Source organism: Macrobrachium rosenbergii, chromosome 13, assembly GCF_040412425.1.
Source record: "Macrobrachium rosenbergii isolate ZJJX-2024 chromosome 13, ASM4041242v1, whole genome shotgun sequence".
NCBI lineage: Eukaryota > Metazoa > Arthropoda > Malacostraca > Decapoda > Palaemonidae > Macrobrachium > Macrobrachium rosenbergii.
In genome coordinates this window covers 40,970,104-40,992,313 of record NC_089753.1, presented here as the reverse complement: position 1 = coordinate 40,992,313, position 22,210 = coordinate 40,970,104, and the positions used below count along the sequence as shown (strand labels likewise).

The 22,210-nt window shown below is 35.5% G+C and overlaps 1 protein-coding gene across 8 annotated transcripts in view; it reads right to left on the bottom strand.

Annotated features, from left to right (window-relative positions):
- The window catches only part of LOC136845226 (carbohydrate sulfotransferase 14-like), a 30,190-nt gene that overhangs the window by 4,107 nt on the left and 3,873 nt on the right, over positions 1–22,210 (bottom strand). The window contains exons 1-4 of one of the 8 annotated variants that reach the window (XM_067115300.1): positions 21,189–21,480; positions 7,588–7,696; positions 4,590–4,684; positions 1,521–1,623 (exon numbers count right to left, since the gene is read on the bottom strand). In XM_067115300.1, coding sequence (XP_066971401.1) covers positions 1,521–1,623; positions 4,590–4,684; positions 7,588–7,696; positions 21,189–21,298 — 417 coding nt within the window. In that variant the 5' untranslated portion in view covers positions 21,299–21,480. Of the gene's footprint in view, positions 1–1,520; positions 1,624–4,589; positions 4,685–7,587; positions 7,697–20,983; positions 21,481–22,210 lie in introns of those variants that run through there. The other 7 variants (XM_067115303.1, XM_067115301.1, XM_067115305.1 and 4 more) reach the window with 7 other exon arrangements.

Below are 22,210 nucleotides of genomic sequence, written 5' to 3'. Positions count from 1 at the left end.
AAATGGATGGCAGGACATTGTGATAGTCACAATGACTTTAAAATACCAGAGAGAGAGAGAGAGAGAGAGAGAGAGAGAGAGAGAGAGAGAGATATGACATTCTGAAATTTTCTTAACCTAATGCAAGACTGAGCCCTTTACGTTATCTGTCTGGATTTACTGATCATAGCTATTGTCTCTAATTAGCGTATGCTTTCCTTAATAATAATAATAATAATAATAACAATAATAATAATAATAAAGTCACTCACTTGACTCTCAGGGTTCTTCGACAAAGACAACAATGAATCGTCTTCCCCCTAACAACGTTGAGCCAAAGCTCTAATTTTATAAAACGGCAAGCACACATTCTCTCTCTCTCTCTCTCTCTCTCTCTCTCTCTCTCTCTCTCTCTCTCGTTGCCTTCTGTCTTTAAATTGCAACGCTACGTAAATCTGTGTGTGTGCAATTTATCAGTTTTACTTTTATATATACTGTATCTTCCTTCTACGTGTCTATTCCATCCCCCCCCTTCTCTCTCTCTCTCTCTCTTTACTTTCTGTCTTTAACTTGCAAAGCTACATAAATCTTTGTGTGTGCAATTTTATCATTCTTACTTTTATATACACTGTGTCTTCCTTCTCCTACGTGTCTATTCCATTCCTCTCTCTCTCTCTCTCTTTTGTCTTTAAATTGCAACGCTACATAACTTGTTATATATACCATTTACCTTTCCTACTTTTATACAGCTTCCTTTTCCTATGTGTCTGTTCCATTTCTCTCTCTCTCTCTCTCTCTCTCTCTCTCTCTCTCTCTCTCTCTCTCTCTCTCTCTCTCTCTCTCTCTCTCTATTCCAATAGTGTGGAAGGGTAAAATGACATCCAGTGAGTTGCATAAATTCACAAGGAAATATAAATATACCTGCAATAAATTGCTTAATTACTTCCAAAAGATAATAGTTACTGAGTCAAAAGAAAGTAATTTTACTTCCACTGAAAAGAGTTAATAATATGGATACTGAAGAAGAGCAAAATTATTTATGAGAAACACGAAAACAAGTAAAAAATGGGCCGAAGTTTCTTCGGCGCAATCGAGTTTTCTGTACAGTCGTTACAGCGTATAATTAAGGCCATCGACAATCGATCTATCTTTCGGTGGTCTCGGTATAATCCTGTATGAGCCGCTGTCCATGAAACTTTAACCACCGTCCGGTGGTGGCCTATCTTATATCGTTGCCAGAAGCATGATTGTGGCTAACTTTAACCTTAAATAAAATCAAAACTACTTAGGCTAGAGGGCTACAATTTGGTATGTTTGATGATTGGAGGGTGGGTGATCAACAGTCCAGTACGCAGCCCTCTAGCCTCAGTAGTTTTTAAGATCTGGGGGCGAACAGAAAGGGTGCGGATAGAAAAAGTGCGGACAGAAAAAGTGCAGGCAGAATAAAGTGCGGACGGACAGACAAAGCCGGCACAATAATTTTCTTTTAAAAAAACTAAAAAGTAATTAAACAGTATTAAGAAGAATCTAATAAGCCCCACCTTACACCAAACTAATCGTTGCTTCCTGTTTACAAGAACATCTGGGTTCTCCAATAATAATGGGTCGACCGTCTGCCAACATTCCTTCACGCCAAGCCACTTCCTTCGGGAGAAGAACAGCACAGTGAAAATAATAATAATAATAATAATAATAATAATAATAATAATAATAATAATAATCACGAATATCTACATCTTTCTAGTAGTCTGATACACTATTTCGATTTCTTTATAACGTTTAATTGATTATATGTACAGTATATAAATAAATATATATATATATATATATATATATATATATATATATATATATATATATATATATATATATATATATATATATATATATATAGAGAGAGAGAGAGAGAGAGAGAGAGAGAGAGAGAGAGAGAGAGAGAGAGAGAGAGAGAGAGAGAGAATTAACTCAAAGCCGCTTAGCGAACGTCTACCTTATTTTTCATGTTTTGAACACGTGTTTTTAGCAAAGGGATCTCAACAAATTAAAAATAAAAGAAATAACGATGAAGATAAAAACTATAAAAATAAAAATAATGATACCTATATTTTATGCAGTCGCAGCAGTGTCAACACAGTTTCAGCAAAGAAAAAAATAATAATAATGATAATGATAAGAAACTTTTTTTTAATCGTTACAAGGAACTTTGCTCGATGGTCTGAGCCAAGCATGACAAACTAAATTATTTAAGAAACACACTGTTGATGAATGAACTAGCGTGCAGTATAAAAACTTGTTTAGCCTGCATTTCAAGACAGTGCATTATCTAAAGTAAATTAGGTAAATTTAGTAAATTCGTACACATGTGATACTTGGGTGTATTTAGGTGTAAGCATTCCTCACTGACATAATGGTGGACTTTTAGTTTCTTGGTATTTTAATCACGCGCTTTTGCACACTGACGTGAAGGAGGATTATTATTGTCACAGCAAGGACAGATGAAGGCATTCAGTTGTCGTCCCAAGGAACATTTGTAAAACTGAAAGGATAATATATATATATATATATATATATATATATATATATATATATATATATATATATATATATATATATATATATATATATATATATCTCACACATCAAGTGCTTGTGCATACTGACGTAAAGCAGAGTATTATTGCCAAAGTAGTGACAAATAAGGGCATGCACCTGCCTTCCAGAGAAACCTTTGTAAAAAATAAAAAGGTATGTATGTATGTATGTATGTATGTATGTATGTATATGTGTATATATATATATATATATATATATATATATATATATATATATATATATATATATATAATACATATACATATGTATATACATATATGTATCTGTATATATATATATATATATATATATATATATATATATATATATATATACTTACAGTATGTGTATGTAATACACGCATATATATACCCATATAAAGTGTATATTAAATATACATATATAAATATATTATACGCATTTTCAATATACATATACATGGGTATATATATGCGTGTATTATATACATACACACATATAGTATATATATGTATATATATACCAATTTTGTTACAAAGGTTTCTCTGGAAGGCAGCTGAATGCCTATATTTGTCGCTGCTTTGGCAATAATGCTCTGCTTTACGTCAGTATGCACAAGCACGTGATTAAAATACCTACAAAACTAAAAATCCACCATTATGTCAGTGATGAAAACTCTCCCCCTAAATATCCCTGACTGCCACAAACCTACACATTTCATTTAGATAATATAATTTCTTGAATGCAGGCTCAACACAGCAGCTTGAGAATGCACACTAGATCATTGTCATCAGCAAGATGTTTTTATAAATAACTTAGCTGACATCGTATCATCGAGCAAAGTTCCTTATAGCGATAAAAAAAAATGTTCTTGTCATCATTATTATTGATTTCTGCTAGTACCATGTCAACACTGCTGTTGTTGTGGCTGCAAAAAATATCGCTTTCATTATTGTTATTTTTATCGTTTTCATCATCGTTATTTCTGTTAGTCCTGAGTTGTTAAAACTCCTTTTGTTAAAAACAAGTGTTAAAAATATAAAACCACGAAACTTGATCAAGGAGCAAGAGTCCACGTTGGCTTAAGGCTAGCTTAGCTTAATCTAGCGCAACCATAACACTGCACTTACAGTACTAAGCGCAAAACTATTAGTATTAAGTTTAACAATCTTCCTCTAATCATTGTCCATGAAATAAGATAAAACATGTTACAGAAAATATGAAGCTTGACTTTATAACCTTATAAATCCAGTTGTCCATCATTAGAACAGGGTATGGGTGTTACAACCTCACCCCAATGCTGTTACTAAGAAGCTAAACTGAATATCAACAACTTCCCCACCTTCTCTCTCTCTCTCTCTCTCTCTCTCTCTCTCTCTTTCTCTCTTTGGTCAGCGTATAAATAGACCCTCTCTCTCTCTCTCTCTCTCTCTCTCTCTCACACACACACACACACACACACACACACACACACACACACACACACACACACACACATATATATATATATATATATATATATATATATATATATATATATATATATATATATATATATATATATATATAATATAAATGCATTGACCAAACATTTCTGTCATGGTGCCCAACCAACAACACAAGGTAAACAAAGATAGTTTGCAATGCAATGCAGAATAAAACTAGAGAAAAGCAATACTCGGTGCGCATTACGTTGTAATCGATCGAGATGATAAAACCGCCACACGCACTGGACAGAGGAAATCCTGAACGATTAAAAGACAACTGGTTGCTGTTGAAACACTTCTAATGCAAGTCTTGCAAGAAATGCTGAACTACTGTTTGCAAAACTAGCAATAGCAGTGCATACCTCTTTCAGATGTTTCTGGGTGATTGGCCTTCTTGTTTATAAGAGTTAGATGTTGGTTTGCAGCTAATGCAGACATTGTTATGAAATGTAGGTTTTAGACTGCAAAACGTTGTTGAGAGAGAGAGAGAGAGAGAGAATAAACTTGCAGAGATCTAACTCGACGTCCCTCGAGAATTTAACACACACTTACGCATAGTGATGAAGCAATTCGTTCTTGTATTCATGGCAAGTCTTGTTGGCCAGGCTCGTTCTCTCTAGCATGCGATGACGTAATTCTCCCATAGGCTGAGGAGAGAAAGATGCATAAAAGCACATTAAGTTATCTCACCCAGCAACGCCAGACTCAGGCCTTGCCTTATCTTATTTTTTAAAAGCGACCAGAGCCAAAATATTGTTGAGTGTACTCTGTGACAGACAGCCCACCCCGCAGATAAGGCCACAAGGGATATGAGAACGCTAGACTCATTTATTTGTCTATTTATTTATATATTTATTTACTTGACTATTTACTTCAATAACATACAGCAGTAGCAAGATATTATACAGCGTTCGCAGTTCCATACAGAGACCCTGAACATAATATCACAGATGAAATATGAGAACGGTTCGACAAACCGGTTATCTGAGTAGACTGTCCTGAGCTAAGTGCTTTGATTAGATCATTTTATCGGCAGATCCATGATTGTATGAGGAGATCTGAATGGTATCCATTAAACTGGGATTACCCATGACAAAGAATAATTGTCTGGAAGTGTGTATTTTTAATATAAATACATACATACAGTACATACATACATACCATATATATACATATATATATGTGTGTATGGGAGTGTGTATTTTTAATATAAATACATACATACCATATACAGTATATACATATATATGTGTATATATATGACGCATATTCACAACAATTCATAAAATAAAGAAAGCATATTTCAATGTTTAGTTCATACATGCAATAGGATTAGAACAAGTATCCACATAACTGGTAAAACCATTTTGTATTCTAGTCTTTGTGACATGCCAAGTCACAAGCTTTGAGGGTATGTGCCCACGCATAAGCAAAAGGTCTTCACAATAACTTCTTGGTCTGATTTCATGATGAAAAAAAAGAAAACGCTCTACGCTGTGTTTTGTTTCCCAGTTCGTCAATAAGGCCACTTCGCTGATGCTGCTAAGGGTCATTTGGTTTGGCTGAATTGCAATTGTTTGTAGCGTCAAAAACAGTTTCGTTGGCAAGCGTAGAAAACAATTTTCATTGGTAGGTGAAGGAAACTATTTTGGTGGAATAAAACAGTCTTTCTCTGTAGAGATATGAACCGGTTTGTTGCCAGCTGTCGTGAACCATATCGCTTGGGTCACAGATTATCAACTCGAATACATGTACCAGTGGTTTTATCACAAACCCTCTCTCTCTCTCTCTACACAAGCAAACGTATCCTTCTCTCTACATATTATATACACTAACGACCACACGAACGAGTGTACAAGGGCATAATATGTATTTCTACAAAACATTTATAACAAAATACAAATGGGATTTAGGTGTGTATGAATCCCAGAACATATACACACACACAAGCATTTAGGTAGGTATGAATGCCCGAATACATACATAAACACTCACACTATATATATATATATATATATATATATATATATATATATATATATATATATATATATATATACATATTAGCTGACCAACCCGGCACTGCCCAGAAAACTCTGAATGGCAACCGATAAACACATTCTCTTTCTTTTCCCTAACACTCCTTTACTCTCCTCTAATTTCCACTTCCTTTCTCTCTCTCTCTCTCCCCCTTCCCTGTTAAGATATTTACTTCAATTACATTGCCCAACAATTTTGACACTTTATTTTTCACTCGTTCTCACCCCACCTTCCTATCAGGGATGAACTTGAAATTAAAGGGCATCGGGAGAGTCACTATTCATCTCAGACCTAGAAAACTATGGATTAGACACTAGTATCTGTCATTTTTGTCTATATTTACAAGTCATCCCTTCCCACGCTCACACACTTTGGTGCCAGTCATGTTGTACCCTTCCCCCCAAAAGTATTCTTTTCCAGACAGTAAGTCATATGTATATCAAGTCTGGATGAAACTGCTCAATGTGTTTCAGAGTTATGCTGGAACATACACACGCAGGCATTCATCCATTATATATATATATATATATATATATATATATATATATATATATATATATATATATATATATATATATATATATATATATATATATATATACAGTATATAGTATATATATACATTATACATACATATGTATATATATAATATATATATACATACATATATATACAGTATATATATAATATATATATATACATACATATATATACAGTATATATATATATAATATATAAGCACTACACAAATACATAAATAGAGCACCATTTAGCAACGAAAACGTACGTTATCGAACGTATGTTCTCCGCGTGAATCGTAAACAAGCAACCGTTAACATCAGGCTCGGTATTTTGTGGAAGCCATAAAAATATGATCGCGTTTATCCGGCTAATCTCATTTTCTGGTACACCAGGGGGTGTGTGTGCCAGCCACTCACATATTGCATGCGCGCATACGTACACACACGCACATACACACACACATACTGTCAACGCATGTATTGGCCGAAACTCTTGGTCAACATGCGAAAAATGGGTGTTTCACTCGGTCATATCACGAAATGCTTATAAAATGACCTCGACCCATAAGCAAGTTAATGAATAGATCCGAAAAGCCTTTTCATCACAGGTTTATATGGACTCAATTCAGTTATACAAGACAACAATAATTTCTTTGACATTTTCCTTCTAGTGCAAATTCATGCACATGTAAATAGTAAAGTGTACACGCAAATAGATTTATATACCATTGCGAAATCTGATACATTTATATAAGCCCTAATTCATTTCACAATACATCGTTATGAAGAATATTTTATTATCATTAAGGTAGGAAAAATCTTTAGAGAAAATCTTGTTATTCTTTACAATCATTTCTGCTTAATAAATGTAATAAGAATTCCTTTTTCTTATATCATGTTACCAGCAAAGTACAAGAGAGAGAGAGAGAGAGAGAGAGAGAGAGAGAGAGAGAGAGAGAGAGAGAGAGAGAGAGAGAGAGAATTCTTACCAGCGATGCGGTGTTTGGTTTAAGAAACACTGGTGGAAATTTCCCGAGAATCACCACAGCGGTCAGTACAGAAACCACAGTCGTTATCGCTACCTTTCTCCATCTCTTCCTAAACGCCAGAAAAAAAAAATCATAATTAATATATAAATGGTATGAATTTATCATGAGAAATTAACAAAAATCATCCATGAATAATTCGGTTGTCTGATATTTGCCAGGAAATCCACTTACACGACATAACTCAGAATTAATGATGTCGAAAAAAATTCTCCCCACATTTTCGTTGTGTGAAACTTATAATCCTTAGCCGTCCGCACTTTTTCTGTCCGCCCTCAGATCCTAAAAACTACTGAGGCTAGAGGGCTGCAAAAATGTGTGTTGATCATCCACCCTCCAATCGTCAAACATACCAAATTGCAGCCCTCTAGTCTTAATAGTTTTCATTGTATTTACGGTTAAAGTTCGCCATAATCGTGCTTCTGGTAACGATATATGATAGGCCACCACCGGGCCGAGGTTCAAGTTTCATGGTCCGCTGCTCATATAGCATTATACCGAGCCCACCGAAAGATAGATCCATTTTCGGTGGCCTTGATTATACTCTGTAGTGGCAGCACAGAAAACTCGACTGCGCCAAAGAAACTTCGGCGCATTTTTTTTACTTGTCTTTCCTTCTATTCAGGGTTTTGGCATTCTCTCCCTGCTCCCGTTTTATCTAAATTACTGCCTTCAATTCCTCAGGAACATTGCTTTGCAAGCTTAGCCTACGGTCTTTTGGGTTTGCTAAGTACGAATGTTTCAGCGTTTTGAATGATAGTAACCATAATATCGACCTAAATCTTTAAGACATCCCCCTACACGAATATGTGACCGTGACAGTGTTCCGAAAATCAATAGGATTTTGGAACCCCTGTTGGCAGAGCTCCTCTTACAGTCTAAGAATTCTGTATTTGCAAATCTCTCTCTCTCTCTCTCTCTCTCTCTATTTGTTTTTTATTTTAGCGGTAAAATGACATAGAGAAATTTGTTTCTTTTCACTTGATTGTTTGACAACATATGCTGTTGGAATATATAAACATATATGTATATATATATTACATATATGTATGTATATATATATGTATATATATATATATATATATATATATATATATATATATATATATATATATATATATATATATATATATATATATATATATATATATATATATATATATATATTATATATTCACAAGGCAGATATTATCGAATATTGAACAAAAGCTGTTCTTATCGAGCAAGGTACAAATAGAAAATGCCAACAAGCAACTGACTGAAACTCCTGCAGTCTCTGTTTCCATTTACTTAGCTGGGAGCCCCAGACCCCCTCCCCCCTATCCCCGTGTCTCTATCTCTCAGTATTAGGTGGCAAAGGTTCGTGATTGTCTGACAACTCTCTCTCTCTCTCTCTCTCTCTCTCTCTCTCTCTCTCTCTCTCTCTCTCTCTCTCTCTCTCGTCCAGTATTAGATAGCAAAGGTTGATGGTCCACTGCATGCATTACACAACCACTCCTCTCTCTCTCTCTCTCTCTCTCTCCAGCCTTCAAAAATTAAATTCTATATAACTGGAGCCACATATAACTGTCATTATGATTTATGATGCAAATTTGCAGTTCCTTAACACCTGCGTTTCTTCACAAAAACACGAGCTTGCATCTACGATACAGGCAAAGTCGTGTTTCCTAAAATAGCGAAATGAGAAGAAGACGAAATAAAAGAAGAATGTAAAGTTCACGAAGAATTCAAAACAAAAGTTAAGTAAGGCGTTAATAATATTATTGCAGACTAATGAATCAAAAAAGAAAAAGTTAAAAAAAAACTAGTACGAAGTAGTTAACAAAATAAATAAAAATAAAAATGAATATGTACTATGTAACCAAATTTTGTTGTCTCAGTCATTCATTTAATAATAATAATAATAATAATAATAATAATAATAATAATAATAATAATAATAATAATAATAAATTACCACGTATATCCAATGATCATTGATTTATACTCCCACTCGTTTTGTTAGTATTCAGCCACATCGTGGCACGGGGCTGGCAGGAGAAGCAAAAATACTTGAAAGCACTCCCTGCTTGCTTGCTTGCTGTCGAATTAAGCTGTCGCCCGCCAAGCCAACAAAGAAAGTCCCTTCCCTAACCCTCTCCAAAAGCTATTACTGTACATTCCTATCTTTCCCAAAACGTTGTAAATTGTTGCCAATCTCAAGGACCTCCTGTTATGGGAAAATATTCGTTTAAAAAAATCCACTCATAATTTTTTTTAACAAACAAATAATCAAAGAAACTGCAATAATACATAACCCTTTTAAGGCTGAGGTACTTGAGTCCAGCCCGAACCTGACATTCAAGATCTGAGTTAGTATTGGGAGGAAGAGTTTAGCTCAAAAAAATAGTTAGGATGAGAGAGAGAGAGAGAGAGAGAGAGAGAGAGAGAGAGAGAGAGAGAGAGAGAGAGAGACCTGACATTCAAGATCTGAGTTAGCATTGGGAGGAAGAGTTTAGCTCAAAAAAATATTAAGGATGAGAGAGAGAGAGAGAGAGAGAGAGAGAGAGAGAGAGAGAGAGAGAGAGAGAGAGAGAGACGAGTCGCCTTGCCAAACGCGCACGTAGTGGGAGGGGCGAGGAGAGGTGCAGGAGGAGATGGGGAAGAGAAGTGGAGAGAGAGAAGAGAAAGTGGAGAGGAGGTGGAGGGAGAATGATGGAGATGGGGAGAGAAGCAGAAGTAACGCGATCTCCACTACCGACGGAGGACACGGTCAAGACATTCACAGTGGAAATAAACAACAAATGAGTTGACATAACAGGAAAGTTGTTAATTCATCAAATACCAGCATCTCACAGGCACAGATAGATTGGCAGACAGATAAATAGAAAGAAAGACAGATAGATAGATAGATAGATAGATAGATAGACTGACAAATTGGGATGCCAATTTTTGGTGCATCACTGAAAATTTCATTTCGATTTCAATGGAACACTTCTGCTAACCAAGAAAACGAAATATAATCGAATATTTATATCTATACATAATTTTCAAGTTGTTTTTAGATGCCACCGTCAGGATTAGATTCTGAAAGACTGGATTCCTGAACTGAGAGATTTGACAAGAGAGAAATGAAAGCCACCTTGGCCAAGGAAATACTAAAAGTTTAAAAGACGAGAATCTTAAGGTAAAGGGTCAGTTTCTGAATTGCGGGAACAGGGCGTCAAATGGACGCCAAAGACATTGAGTTTGTGTCTTTTGTATCGGGGATGACAAATCTAAAAGGTCAGCTGAGGCTTTGTCCGTCCGTCGGTGTGTGTGTGTGCGCGCGTGCGCGTGCGCGTTTACAGACTGTCAATGACAGAAAGTGAAAAAGCTCAAGAATCTTCTTGACATAATACTATCTGCATTAAAGTTCTTCATCTTCTTTGAGAAGAGTATACGAAAGGAGGATAATCCTCTACATAAAACGAGAAGAAGAAGAAGAAGACTTTCACGACGACATCAGGAGAGAGAGAGAGAGAGAGAGAGAGAGAGAGAGAGAGAGAGAGAGAGAGAGAGAGAGAGAGAGAGAGTCGCTGAACTGCATGATTCGGAGAGCCATCATTTTGACACAACATAGAGGGAGAAAGTTGCCTAACTGGTCACTGAAGGTCTCATGAAAAGAACTATTACCCTGGCTGTCATTTTCAGTTAATTAGAAACTGAGTTTGTTTGCTGCGGCTTCTGATGATGACCTTTGACGAATGGAGAGAGCGGGACGCGGCGTTGACATATGGGATTTACGTAAGTTATTGATTGTCAAAGTGTTGCAATAAATCCTAATAATTCTTAATTAAACATTTCATGTAATACTACAGTTCCTAAGTAAAATGGCAACTGCAAACTATTATATGTAAGATGTAGGCCTACAGTATCTTCAACCAACAGGCACTGTGATACAGTCTACGGGGCAAGAAAGTGAAATACTGTATAGTCTCTGTCTGTCTGTCTCTCTCTCTGTGTACATCTTATATCTTTATCTATCTACCGATATATATATATATATATATATATATATATATATATATATATATATATATATATATATATATATATATATATATATATAATTACATACTTTACATACAAAGTCGTGGCTCCAGGTATTAGCCTATCTCCAAGTCTTCCACTTTTTGTTGCAGCCAACTGGAGTCGACTAGCACTTCAGGTTTGAGCTAAATGCACTATTCACTCCTATAGATACCCATTGAATTTCACATGAAGAGGGCCTAAATCACATTTCGACCCCACTGTTGAAGAGAGACTGATGACCTATACAAGCATTTTCCATTAGATGGGATGGGTCTAGAAGATATCATTCTCAGCTACTGTGCACAATTTGCTACTTAGTTGTAACATCCCGAGATCGCTCCGTCGTCTACCTGGATTTAAACTTAGGTCCCCTGCAGAAAGGCTAGTGTTCCTGGTTCAACACGAGGCATTTGCATTATGCATGTAGGGGCTGGTACTAGTTTTCTAGCCTTTTCTTAACCGTAACAATTCTTAACTATAATAAGTGCTTGCAGCCATTTACAAGTGGATGGGCTCGTGTTTGGTAGCCTGGCAGTGAACTTGATCCCAGCAATCGTGAACCTGATGCCTATAACTCTCATCCGAGAAGGTTTTGATCCCGTAACAGCCAAAGACAAGTCACTTACGATAGCACTAAAACAAAGGGTCTGGGTTCAATCTTTAGGCCAAGTGAAGCGAAATGAGCGCAATTCATTTAAACACGTTTCACTACTCTGGACCTTAGAAATGAATTAGATATGGTGTGCATATATATATATATATATATATATATATATATATATATATATATATATATATATATATATACACACACACACACACCTAGATTACCTGATTATACTAGCCATTAATGATAAGCACTTCGTCTCTACTCGCAGGTAAGGATGAACTACTGTAATTCGAAACACAAGCGTTCACCGGACACCCAGTTTTTTCAGTTTACAGAATCAATAATAAAAACCTGATTCCAGAGACGATATTTCTAATAGTTATTTCAGGAACCTGAGCTTTACTGACATGTTACAGAACGCCAAATTCAGCAAAAACTTGAAAACTCAGCACTTTGAACACTTGTCCATATGAAAGACATAGGGACAAGAGTAAATTAATGGTAAAAATAAGCGTAACAAAAAGAAAATGACGCCTGAGAAAATTATAAAATTGTGAATGGTAGTAGTGCTATTTGCAATAAGTTCAACTGTCAAACATAGATAATGATAATGGAACCTTTTTATCTTTCATTGCTAAGTCATCGTTTCGTAATTTATCCTCATTCTATAGCATATAATATTCAGCCAGCTTTACCCATATAATCCTTAGGTTATATTTAACCCGTGTCTAAAGTTCATTTACGTCAGCACTTTTAGAGTTGAGGCTTTCTGCAAATTCAGCAAAAATTATAGTATTCTGAGATTACGCGTCTCCGGAAACTTAACCAGTTTTCGTCTTTTTGAAACCGCTTCGTTTTTCATGTGTCTTCTTTAAGTGCTACATTCAGATACTGACATAATGCCTTGATTGTCGTCATCGTCAGTATCATTATCACCTTGCTCTATAGCGATTCTCCGATGTTCACCGTCAATATTCCTAGTCATATGCTGCAAACTTCAGTATTCTCTACTTCACGATTCTCTGGCTTTACCTCCCTCCTGCTCATGTTAAGGGCATACTTTATTATTATTTTTTTTGTATCTGTAATATGTGATGGGGTACTACACATTTCAAACAATGAAAAGTGGTGGAATCTGCTTGCTTTTGTCAGAGATGCTATGCAAATCTTTCAGGACAGAGCGGACGAACCCCCAAGACACTAAATAATTGTGGAGAGAGAGAGAGAGAGAGAGAGAGAGAGAGAGAGAGAGAGAGAGAGAGAGAGAGAGAGAGAGAGAGAGAGAGATTTGACTTTAGCAAGAGGAGAATCGTCACCTCACAACAATACTTGCACATCTATAGTTAACTTTTTAGAAGCAATGGAGTGAATAGGCCTAATAATGACTGCCTTAGGCCTACATTTGAAAGAAAAATTTTCAACTTACCTTACACAAAAGCGTCATTTTAAATTCAAAAGGGTTACAAACTCGAAGATAAGTGACTTCAGCTTGCTGCTTTTGAAAATAATACTTCGAAAAAGCGAAGGTTACATTCAATTGTACTTAGTTTCGTTCCAAATTGGCGGTGTCGATTGAACAACTTACTCTGGAAGAGAGGCAACATTTTGTGCATATTGTATATTTCAGCTTGGTCATACAAGTACAAAGTATAGAATACGAATTAAATTTCCGTAAGAGAGTATCTACAAATTCCATTGTTAAAACAATCTGAATGTGGACACATTTTAATCCAGATGTAGGCTATAGTAACATTTGGTAAGCTAACAGTTCTCTGAGTGAACTGTGAACACTTATATAAATCCAACCAAGGAAGAGAAATACGCAGACACGTGAACATATACATATGCAAATATACAGTCAACTTGGAAAGGCAAAAGTACATCTAATCGACCTCTTTGATTCACAGTCACGCTTCGGCGACTTCTGCAGAGATCATCTTATAGAAAAGGCCTCGAGATGCCGACAACGTGTAAGCGACTTTCAGGATACGGATGAATGTGTTGGACTTGGTATACGTAAAGAGAAATATCTTTGCTTCATCTTACTTTTTTGAACTGATATATGTTAGGATGTGAGACACACACACACACTCTCTCTCTCTCTCTCTCTCAAAAAAAAAAAAAAAAAAAAAAAAACAGGACGAACCAAAATCTCGCGAATTTTGTCTCACGCCGAACAGAAGCGAGAGAGAGACAAAAGTTGTTTTAAGGGTCCTACTACGAGTGAAAAACCTACAAGACAGGAAAATCGTTCGAATCCGGGAACAAATAAGTGCTGAATTCTTCCATGATGACGAAAACTACTTCGTGTGTCTCAGGTAACTGGATTACAAACTAAAAAGGCAAAAAAGTAATTTCTCCCCACAAGCCATCTCTTGCCGTATTCCCAGATCAACTTGTGGGTAAGAGTCATCCTCAGACAGCAACTTTTGGTGATGTTTCTCTTATCTGACAAAGGCCTACAATTCTACCCCCACTTGCGTTTTCCCTCATTCTCATTACGCTTTACTTCTAAGTCTTCTGCTTTTAAAGAGAAATGTCAAAGCCGAGTAAAATGGGAACCACTGAAATCCTGCTCAGAGCCTGTTCAGGCGATGCTCTGACAGGTGTTCTAGAATTGGCAGGTGTAGAGGCTTCTCAGGTGTACATTCACGAGCCAACTGTACAACTTATACAGAAATTATGCAGAAAAATCGATGATGGAAACAAGTCGAGTATAATGCACGAAGAGAAGAACTAACGCTGCTCAAATAGATGTTGTACGAGCTCTTTCATTTGAGACATGATACACACATGTACGCACGAACGCAAACACTTTTGGGTACAATTTATTCGCCAGGTGCAGCAAAAGAGATTATTGGGCTGTTAGAGGATTAGTATCCGGAGGTATAAAATGACATGTGGAATATTCTTGACCGACTATCGTACACATACACACAAACACATCGTTTTATGCCTTCAAATATCAGTCCACGAACAGACCAGTAATCTCTTTTACGGTACCTTGGGAATATATTGTACCCAAAAGGTATATATGTATGTATGTATGTATGTATGTATGTATGTATGTATATATATATATATATATATATATATATATATATATATATATATATATCCATATATATATGTATATATATATATATATATATATATATATATATATATATCCATATATATATGTATATATATATATATATATATACAGTATATGTTTTGTCAAGTATACACACTTGACTTTTTTTGTACTCATATATAAATAATAAGCCAGCATGATTGGTCTGAGTAGGAACACAGACTTTGTTAACTCCTTCGCATGACCAAACCAATTTAAATGACATTAATATTCTTACCACCATTTCTACATATCGGCATATTTCTAACCCGCTTCCATGCTGATCTCATGCCATGAATCCCATGTAAATAAAATCTAAACGACTTCCGCATTTCTCTTGCAATCACATTCAATATCTTCTCTTTAGGCAAGATATATATATATATATATATATATATATATATATATATATATATATATATATATATATATATATATATATATATTATATAATATACATATAGGCTATATATATATACATATAAAATATACATATAGGCTATATATATGTTACAGTCAACATGCGTAATCAGTCATTACGCGTAATGACTGAAATTTCAGTCATCACGCGTAATGCACTTAGGGACATTTGATCCGCCCAGGAGCTAGTACTAAACACGGCGAAACAGTGAGTCACCTACACTGTTTCGCCGGGTTTAGTACTAGTCCCTGGGGTCAAATGTATTTCGCCGTGTTTAGTACTGGCTCCTGGGGGATCAAATATCCCTAAGTGCATTACGCGTGATGACTGAAATTTCAGTCATTACGCGTAATGACTGATTACGCATGTTGACTGTAACATATATATATATGTGTGTGTGTATATATATATATATATATATATATATATATATATATATATATATATATATATATATATATATATAGTTGGAGGAAGTATCGGCATAAATTAAAATATAAAAAACTTGAGCAACAGCCCGACCAAGAGTGCAAAAATATTCAGCTAGAGGGAATGATTACAAAGATAACACTTTATGCGCACAGTACCATTTATCACAAAGTTGGTGAACCTCAGATAAACAGAGTAAGGCTACAGATAACCCTCAATGAAGTGATGATGAAAGAAAAACTGCCCATAACATAAGCAACAAGATTACAAAGATTTTATTGGAATTTTGGGAAAGGCTAATTTTGCCATACCCTTTTAAGAGTTACAACTTACCCTAACATAAAAAAGTAATACGCTATATCAATGCAGTGTCTCACATCTAAAAAAAAAAGGTTTGACAATATAAGTTTGTATTTTGTTTTAATGTCAATTAAGTTATTTGAGTTTCACATTTTCAATGATCTTCAATCCTTTGCACGTGCATTAGTAAGGTATTGATAATTCTGATTAGGTTTCTGTCACGTGCTTGCATCGAATGTTTTGTATTTAAAAAATTTTTAAATTTCAGAATTCTGAACTAATTCGATTCACAGCTTACAGTGGCAAAAAGGTATTTGTAGAGCTGATTCGTTTTGCCATTTTGAAACATGGAACTGTTCTAAGTCTCATTTACCCCCATAGAACGAGTGTTTCATAATATTATTTTGGTAAAGTGTGATCACTTCAATCTCCAAATTTAAATCTGATATATAAACAAAGTAACATTTTGGTAATGTTAGTTAATGGACATTTTCAAACACACATTGAAAGTAAACTTGATATGGCCAAAGAAACTTCAAATGACTCGAAGAAAGCTCGTTAAACATACATTGGACAACCTTATAAGCTGATGATTGCATTAGTGAAGTTACCTACACAATTCTAGTTTTTGGAATGTCATTGCTTTAATACTCAAGTACTTCATTAACCAAAGATCACATGCCACAGAAATGCAAATTAAGACTTCAGGAGAGTTCAATGTAAAGACGTTACGTATAATGGCTTTTTTTATATCTTAGGGGTGATGAAAGTACTTTGTATCAAGAAATTATGAAAACTAGGAGATAATAAAAACCATTATGTAACCAGAGTATTTCATTTAAACCCAAAGAACACATTTTCAAAGTTTGTTTTTTTTTTTATCCCTAGGAGCCAGCATTATAATGCCTTGAGGTGGAGTGCCCTCAGCAGGGGGTCATATAACCAGTCATTGGCTTCGAAGCCGGCTCCCTACCAGATGTTTTCTAAGCTGACAGTTCGATTGCCAAGATGGAATACGGACCTATATATTTCCCTTGTGCCTGCCCGAATGTATTCCTATTTCCTCTGCCAAACCTTGAAAACCATTACGTACAGGGAGTCCGTGAGGGAGTCTAAGGGTGTGGTTGCGTGAGGTAAGGTTACCACTAAAAAATGCCTTTGATGACTTGCATCCTTATGATTGACTTACATGTAGCCGTATGGAACATGAGGGAAGTACCTCAGTGTTTTGCAATAATAATTTGAATGCAACAAGGTATAATGGCCAAAAAATTCTAAGCATGAGTTCCTCTATGGATCACATTTGAAAAAGTCTACGAGGTTCATACCACCTAGTTATTTTTTTCACTCTTCGTTTTGATTAATCTATGGAGTCTCCCTGTGTCTCTTATAGAAAACGAGTCTTTACTCTAAGTCATAGAAAACCGAGCAGTAAACGAAAATGTTAGTAACTACGACAATTGCATTTTCGAGTCGTGGCCATTTTGGTATTAATTTTGTAGTCGAGATTTCTTAACTTATAACTTTAAATAGTAATTTACTTATAAATATTCATAAATATGGATATTTATATGGGAAACTGACAAAAATTTTCAGTATGGAGTTCATTAAAATAACTTAGATAGCTTGTTAAGGAGGCAGCTTTAACCATTTTGCCGTCATATTTGACAATGCTGGTGGACAAGCTGGATTCGTGCCGTGATCATGCCCGTTACAAACACTAGGGACCACAATTTTGCCACTGTAGGTTCTGTGTGATGCACCTTACAAAGTTAACCCACTGACAGGAAGAAATGTCCTACATCAGACTGGAATATTCCTCTGAGAATCTGAAGTTAGGATGCTATCTCAAATTTTTCAGATCCCAGTTTTTAGAAGATTACGAGAACTGAAGTTCTGCATTATCAGACTATAAGAATTCTTGTTTGTTTTGCTTATCAGAATATGTCCACACCAACTACAAAATTGCTGTTTTATACTGTACTTGGGGAGAAGTCTATGAAAATTACAACTTCATATTGCCCACAAATTAAAATGACTGTTTCAGATGTTCACTAAAACTGGGCTACAAATACTAAAAAAACTGTAGCTTTGTACTGATCACTATAACAGGGCTGATAAGCATTTACATTACATTTTCATGCTAACCATAAGGACAGACCTACTATTGTATTACTCGTGACCTTTGAGTACTGGTTATGAAAAACTTCAATTGAAGTCTACTACTTTTAATTTGGACGTCATACCTCAAACTCTACATCTAAAACTAATACCAAACTGCTGACAAACCCCACTTGTCTCCCAAAACTTTAAACCTGGGGTTTGGTCAGAATTTACTAAGGTACATTAACTGTCAAGTCAGCTGTCATTCCAGTGAATTAAAAAGTTACAAATCATGAATTTCCTCTACGCATTAAGTAGCCACATTGCATCAGAGACATGAATTGCTAATTCAAAGTTGTTAACCATTTTAACACTTTTGTTGGCAAAAACCCTCTCAAACCATCATAAACTGAAGTGAAAATCTCCAAAATCTGCATTCATTATTTGAGTGACTTCTGTGAAGAACGGGCACTTGACTTACCCAAAGTTTCTGTTTCATCAAAGTTTGACTAAGCTTTTCATGGAAATTACCTCATATAAGTTCAGCCTTCAATTAAAAATGCAACCTACAATCAGAAGTTTCCACACCATATTAACTGACAAGGAAAACAAATGTTCTCAAAACCATCTTGAGAATTTAGTAAAGTCCGGATATTTTACAGAAACACAAAACTCCCTGCAAGCCATTTACTATGGTATTTGGTGACAGTGCAACAACATTTTCACCACAAGAAGAACTTCATTATTAAATATTACTTTGGCATACTCGTCAAATAGGTGTCTGTCCAATCTATGACAAACAAATCCATCAAAATTCCTCTAAGTTCCACACGTATACATCTGTTTTTTGCTAATTACTGACAGTGTTATATTTTTGTAAGGTTTTTCACATATCCTCTAAAAACATGGCCATTGTGGTAATTGTCTATAAAGCACGATTATGGTTTACAATAAAAAAAAGAGTACTACTACAGAAGTTTCAATATACCCTATCTTAATAAGAATCAAACTTTGCAGAAGAAGGCTCTCATGGAACTGTTAGACTATTTATTCCCAAAACAAATATTAGAAATGTTAAAGCAAATTAAAAATACAAGAGGTAGAGTAACATTTCTGCACATAACGAAGAATGACTACAAACTGAAACTTTTTTAAAGCGATGCATGAATTCCAAAATCCCACCTAATTAGTAACACCTGAAAATATATAAAATCAGGTTTCAGCATTTCCCACAATCCCACATTTCCAGGTGGATATAACAGTGAACATTTCTGACAGCAAACAATCCTAACCCACAAGGCACTTGGACAAACAAAATCCAGCCAGGAGCTCCAATCTTATGACATTTAGCATAAACAAACAACTTACAAAAAACCCAAGTGGGTATAAACATTTGTCGATAAGTAATTAAAAAAAAAAGTAAATTTACGATATACCTGAGCGTGAGTAATGGATTAGAGTTCAAAAATACCCTCAATTTAGTAAAACTGACCTTTATATTACTCCAGAAAGAGGCTAATGCACTCCAGATTGTAATTCAATAAAAGTATGATGCACAGTACAATAACAATGATAACAGTAAAATCACTTCAGAGGAAGTTTGAGTCCCACAGAAATTAACACTTAGGTTACCCTAAAATTAAAGTAACTAGTAGGCTAAGCCGGGTAGTTTACAGTTTAGTTGGCCAGGCCGCGCAACACCTTCTGCCCGGACTACAATCACTCCACCAAGATAAGTAGTTCCACGACTCAACTCTGCTCGTGACCCAGCGACCCCACGCTTTCTGGGGGGTCTAGGGGGGCAAAGCCCCCGGCCAGGTTAGGGCGCGCTGCCCTATGTTAGGTTAGGTTGGTTACATCTGGTTAGGTTAGGACCTGGCACTACAGGAAAAGTTTATCTTGTTTGTACTGGTCCGCCAGTTTCCTAGTCGGAACCTACACCACAGCCTTGGCCAACTAAACTGTAGGCGCTCCTCTAAGCCTAGCGTTAGTAGGGTACCCTAACCTAAAAATGAAGTCAACTCGTGCCAACACCACATCCTGTGAATCTTACATACAGACCACAGTCTAAACTACCCTAGACTAATCTAGGTGTTGAATGGACATTCACTTACAAACACCTACTCTCTCTATGACGCTTAAAACAACTTGACCCTTGAGGGGTAGGTAGCCTAGGCTAGGTTACGGTAAGCTAACCTCGTAAATCAATGTAGCCTATTAAGGCTAGCCTATACCCGGTTCAAAAACTTTCTTGGCAGTTTGCTTTCATATACTGCCTTGATCAACAAACTAATGATTTTTCACGTACCTGGAAGGTGTAATGAAGAAGAATTGTCAATCAATGTGCAAGCACAACATGAGTAATGAATTAGGACGTGTCTTTAATGGAGCGTCACCATTGTAGGCAGCTGACAAAAGTATAAATGGAAATCGCCAGTGTCCAATTCATTGACATAAGATGGAATGAACTCCAATATTTCACGGGTATTCACCAAAATAAATTTAGATCTTACTGAAAACTTAATAAATCATCTTCGAAGGCTTTTGTTCTCGATTCAGGAAAAGGCAGAAACTCCGAGATAGTCCTAGCCGGGAAACGAATTAGGCCCATTAAATATTCCATTTCAGTCACATTACATCACAATTTCACAGTTAGGGCATGAAAATATTAACTATCTAAACTAGTTAACTGTTTCATAATATTTTACCGATTTAATTTCCAGTTCGGTTTCTTCAAGGAATGCACATTATACAATAGCCAAAAATTGGCAACTGACAACCTTCTTTGTTTACAGCGAAGATCTAACCCTTGATTTCAATTGGTTTCGGTTTTTTAAATATATAACTATCGTTTTTGTTTATATTTACATTAGAAATAATTTTCTTATTCACAAAGTATAACAATTACTTAAAATTGTGTTTAATAATAATACTCAATAGTAGAAATTAATAATAATCGTTTATTCCAATTAAAAATGCGAAATTTTAAAGGTATTCTGCTCTTGACGTTTGGCAAAGCAAGCAGCCGGACGAACTTGAAAAGTTGAAGCAAGAATAAAAGCAAAAACGAATTAGCATTAAAGAAACAACTAAACATATACCTTTAACAAATTTAAATACACTTAATTAAATATTAATAAACAAATAACTCAAAGAAGCGGATATTACAGCGAAATTAAACACTTTTTGTGGGGTTTTTGTTAGGTAGTCTGGTAAAAAGTATAATCATTCCAAATGGGAAAAAAATAAAAAGTAAATACTACAATATTGAAATCCCCATATAGAATAATTATTGATCAGACATTAATATCTCTAAATAGTTATCAACTTTGGACGTTGTAAAGATCCGCAACCCCAGAGTACCCATGTAAAGATTGGCTATCCTCAGAATGAACTTGTTAACATCAGCCACCCCCCAGTACTGAACACGGCGAAGGGACATTCCATTTGGCCGACAACAAACATGCACCGCCAGTATCAGAATGAGCTTGTTAACATCAGCCACCCCAAATATTAGCTTGTTAAGATAAACAAC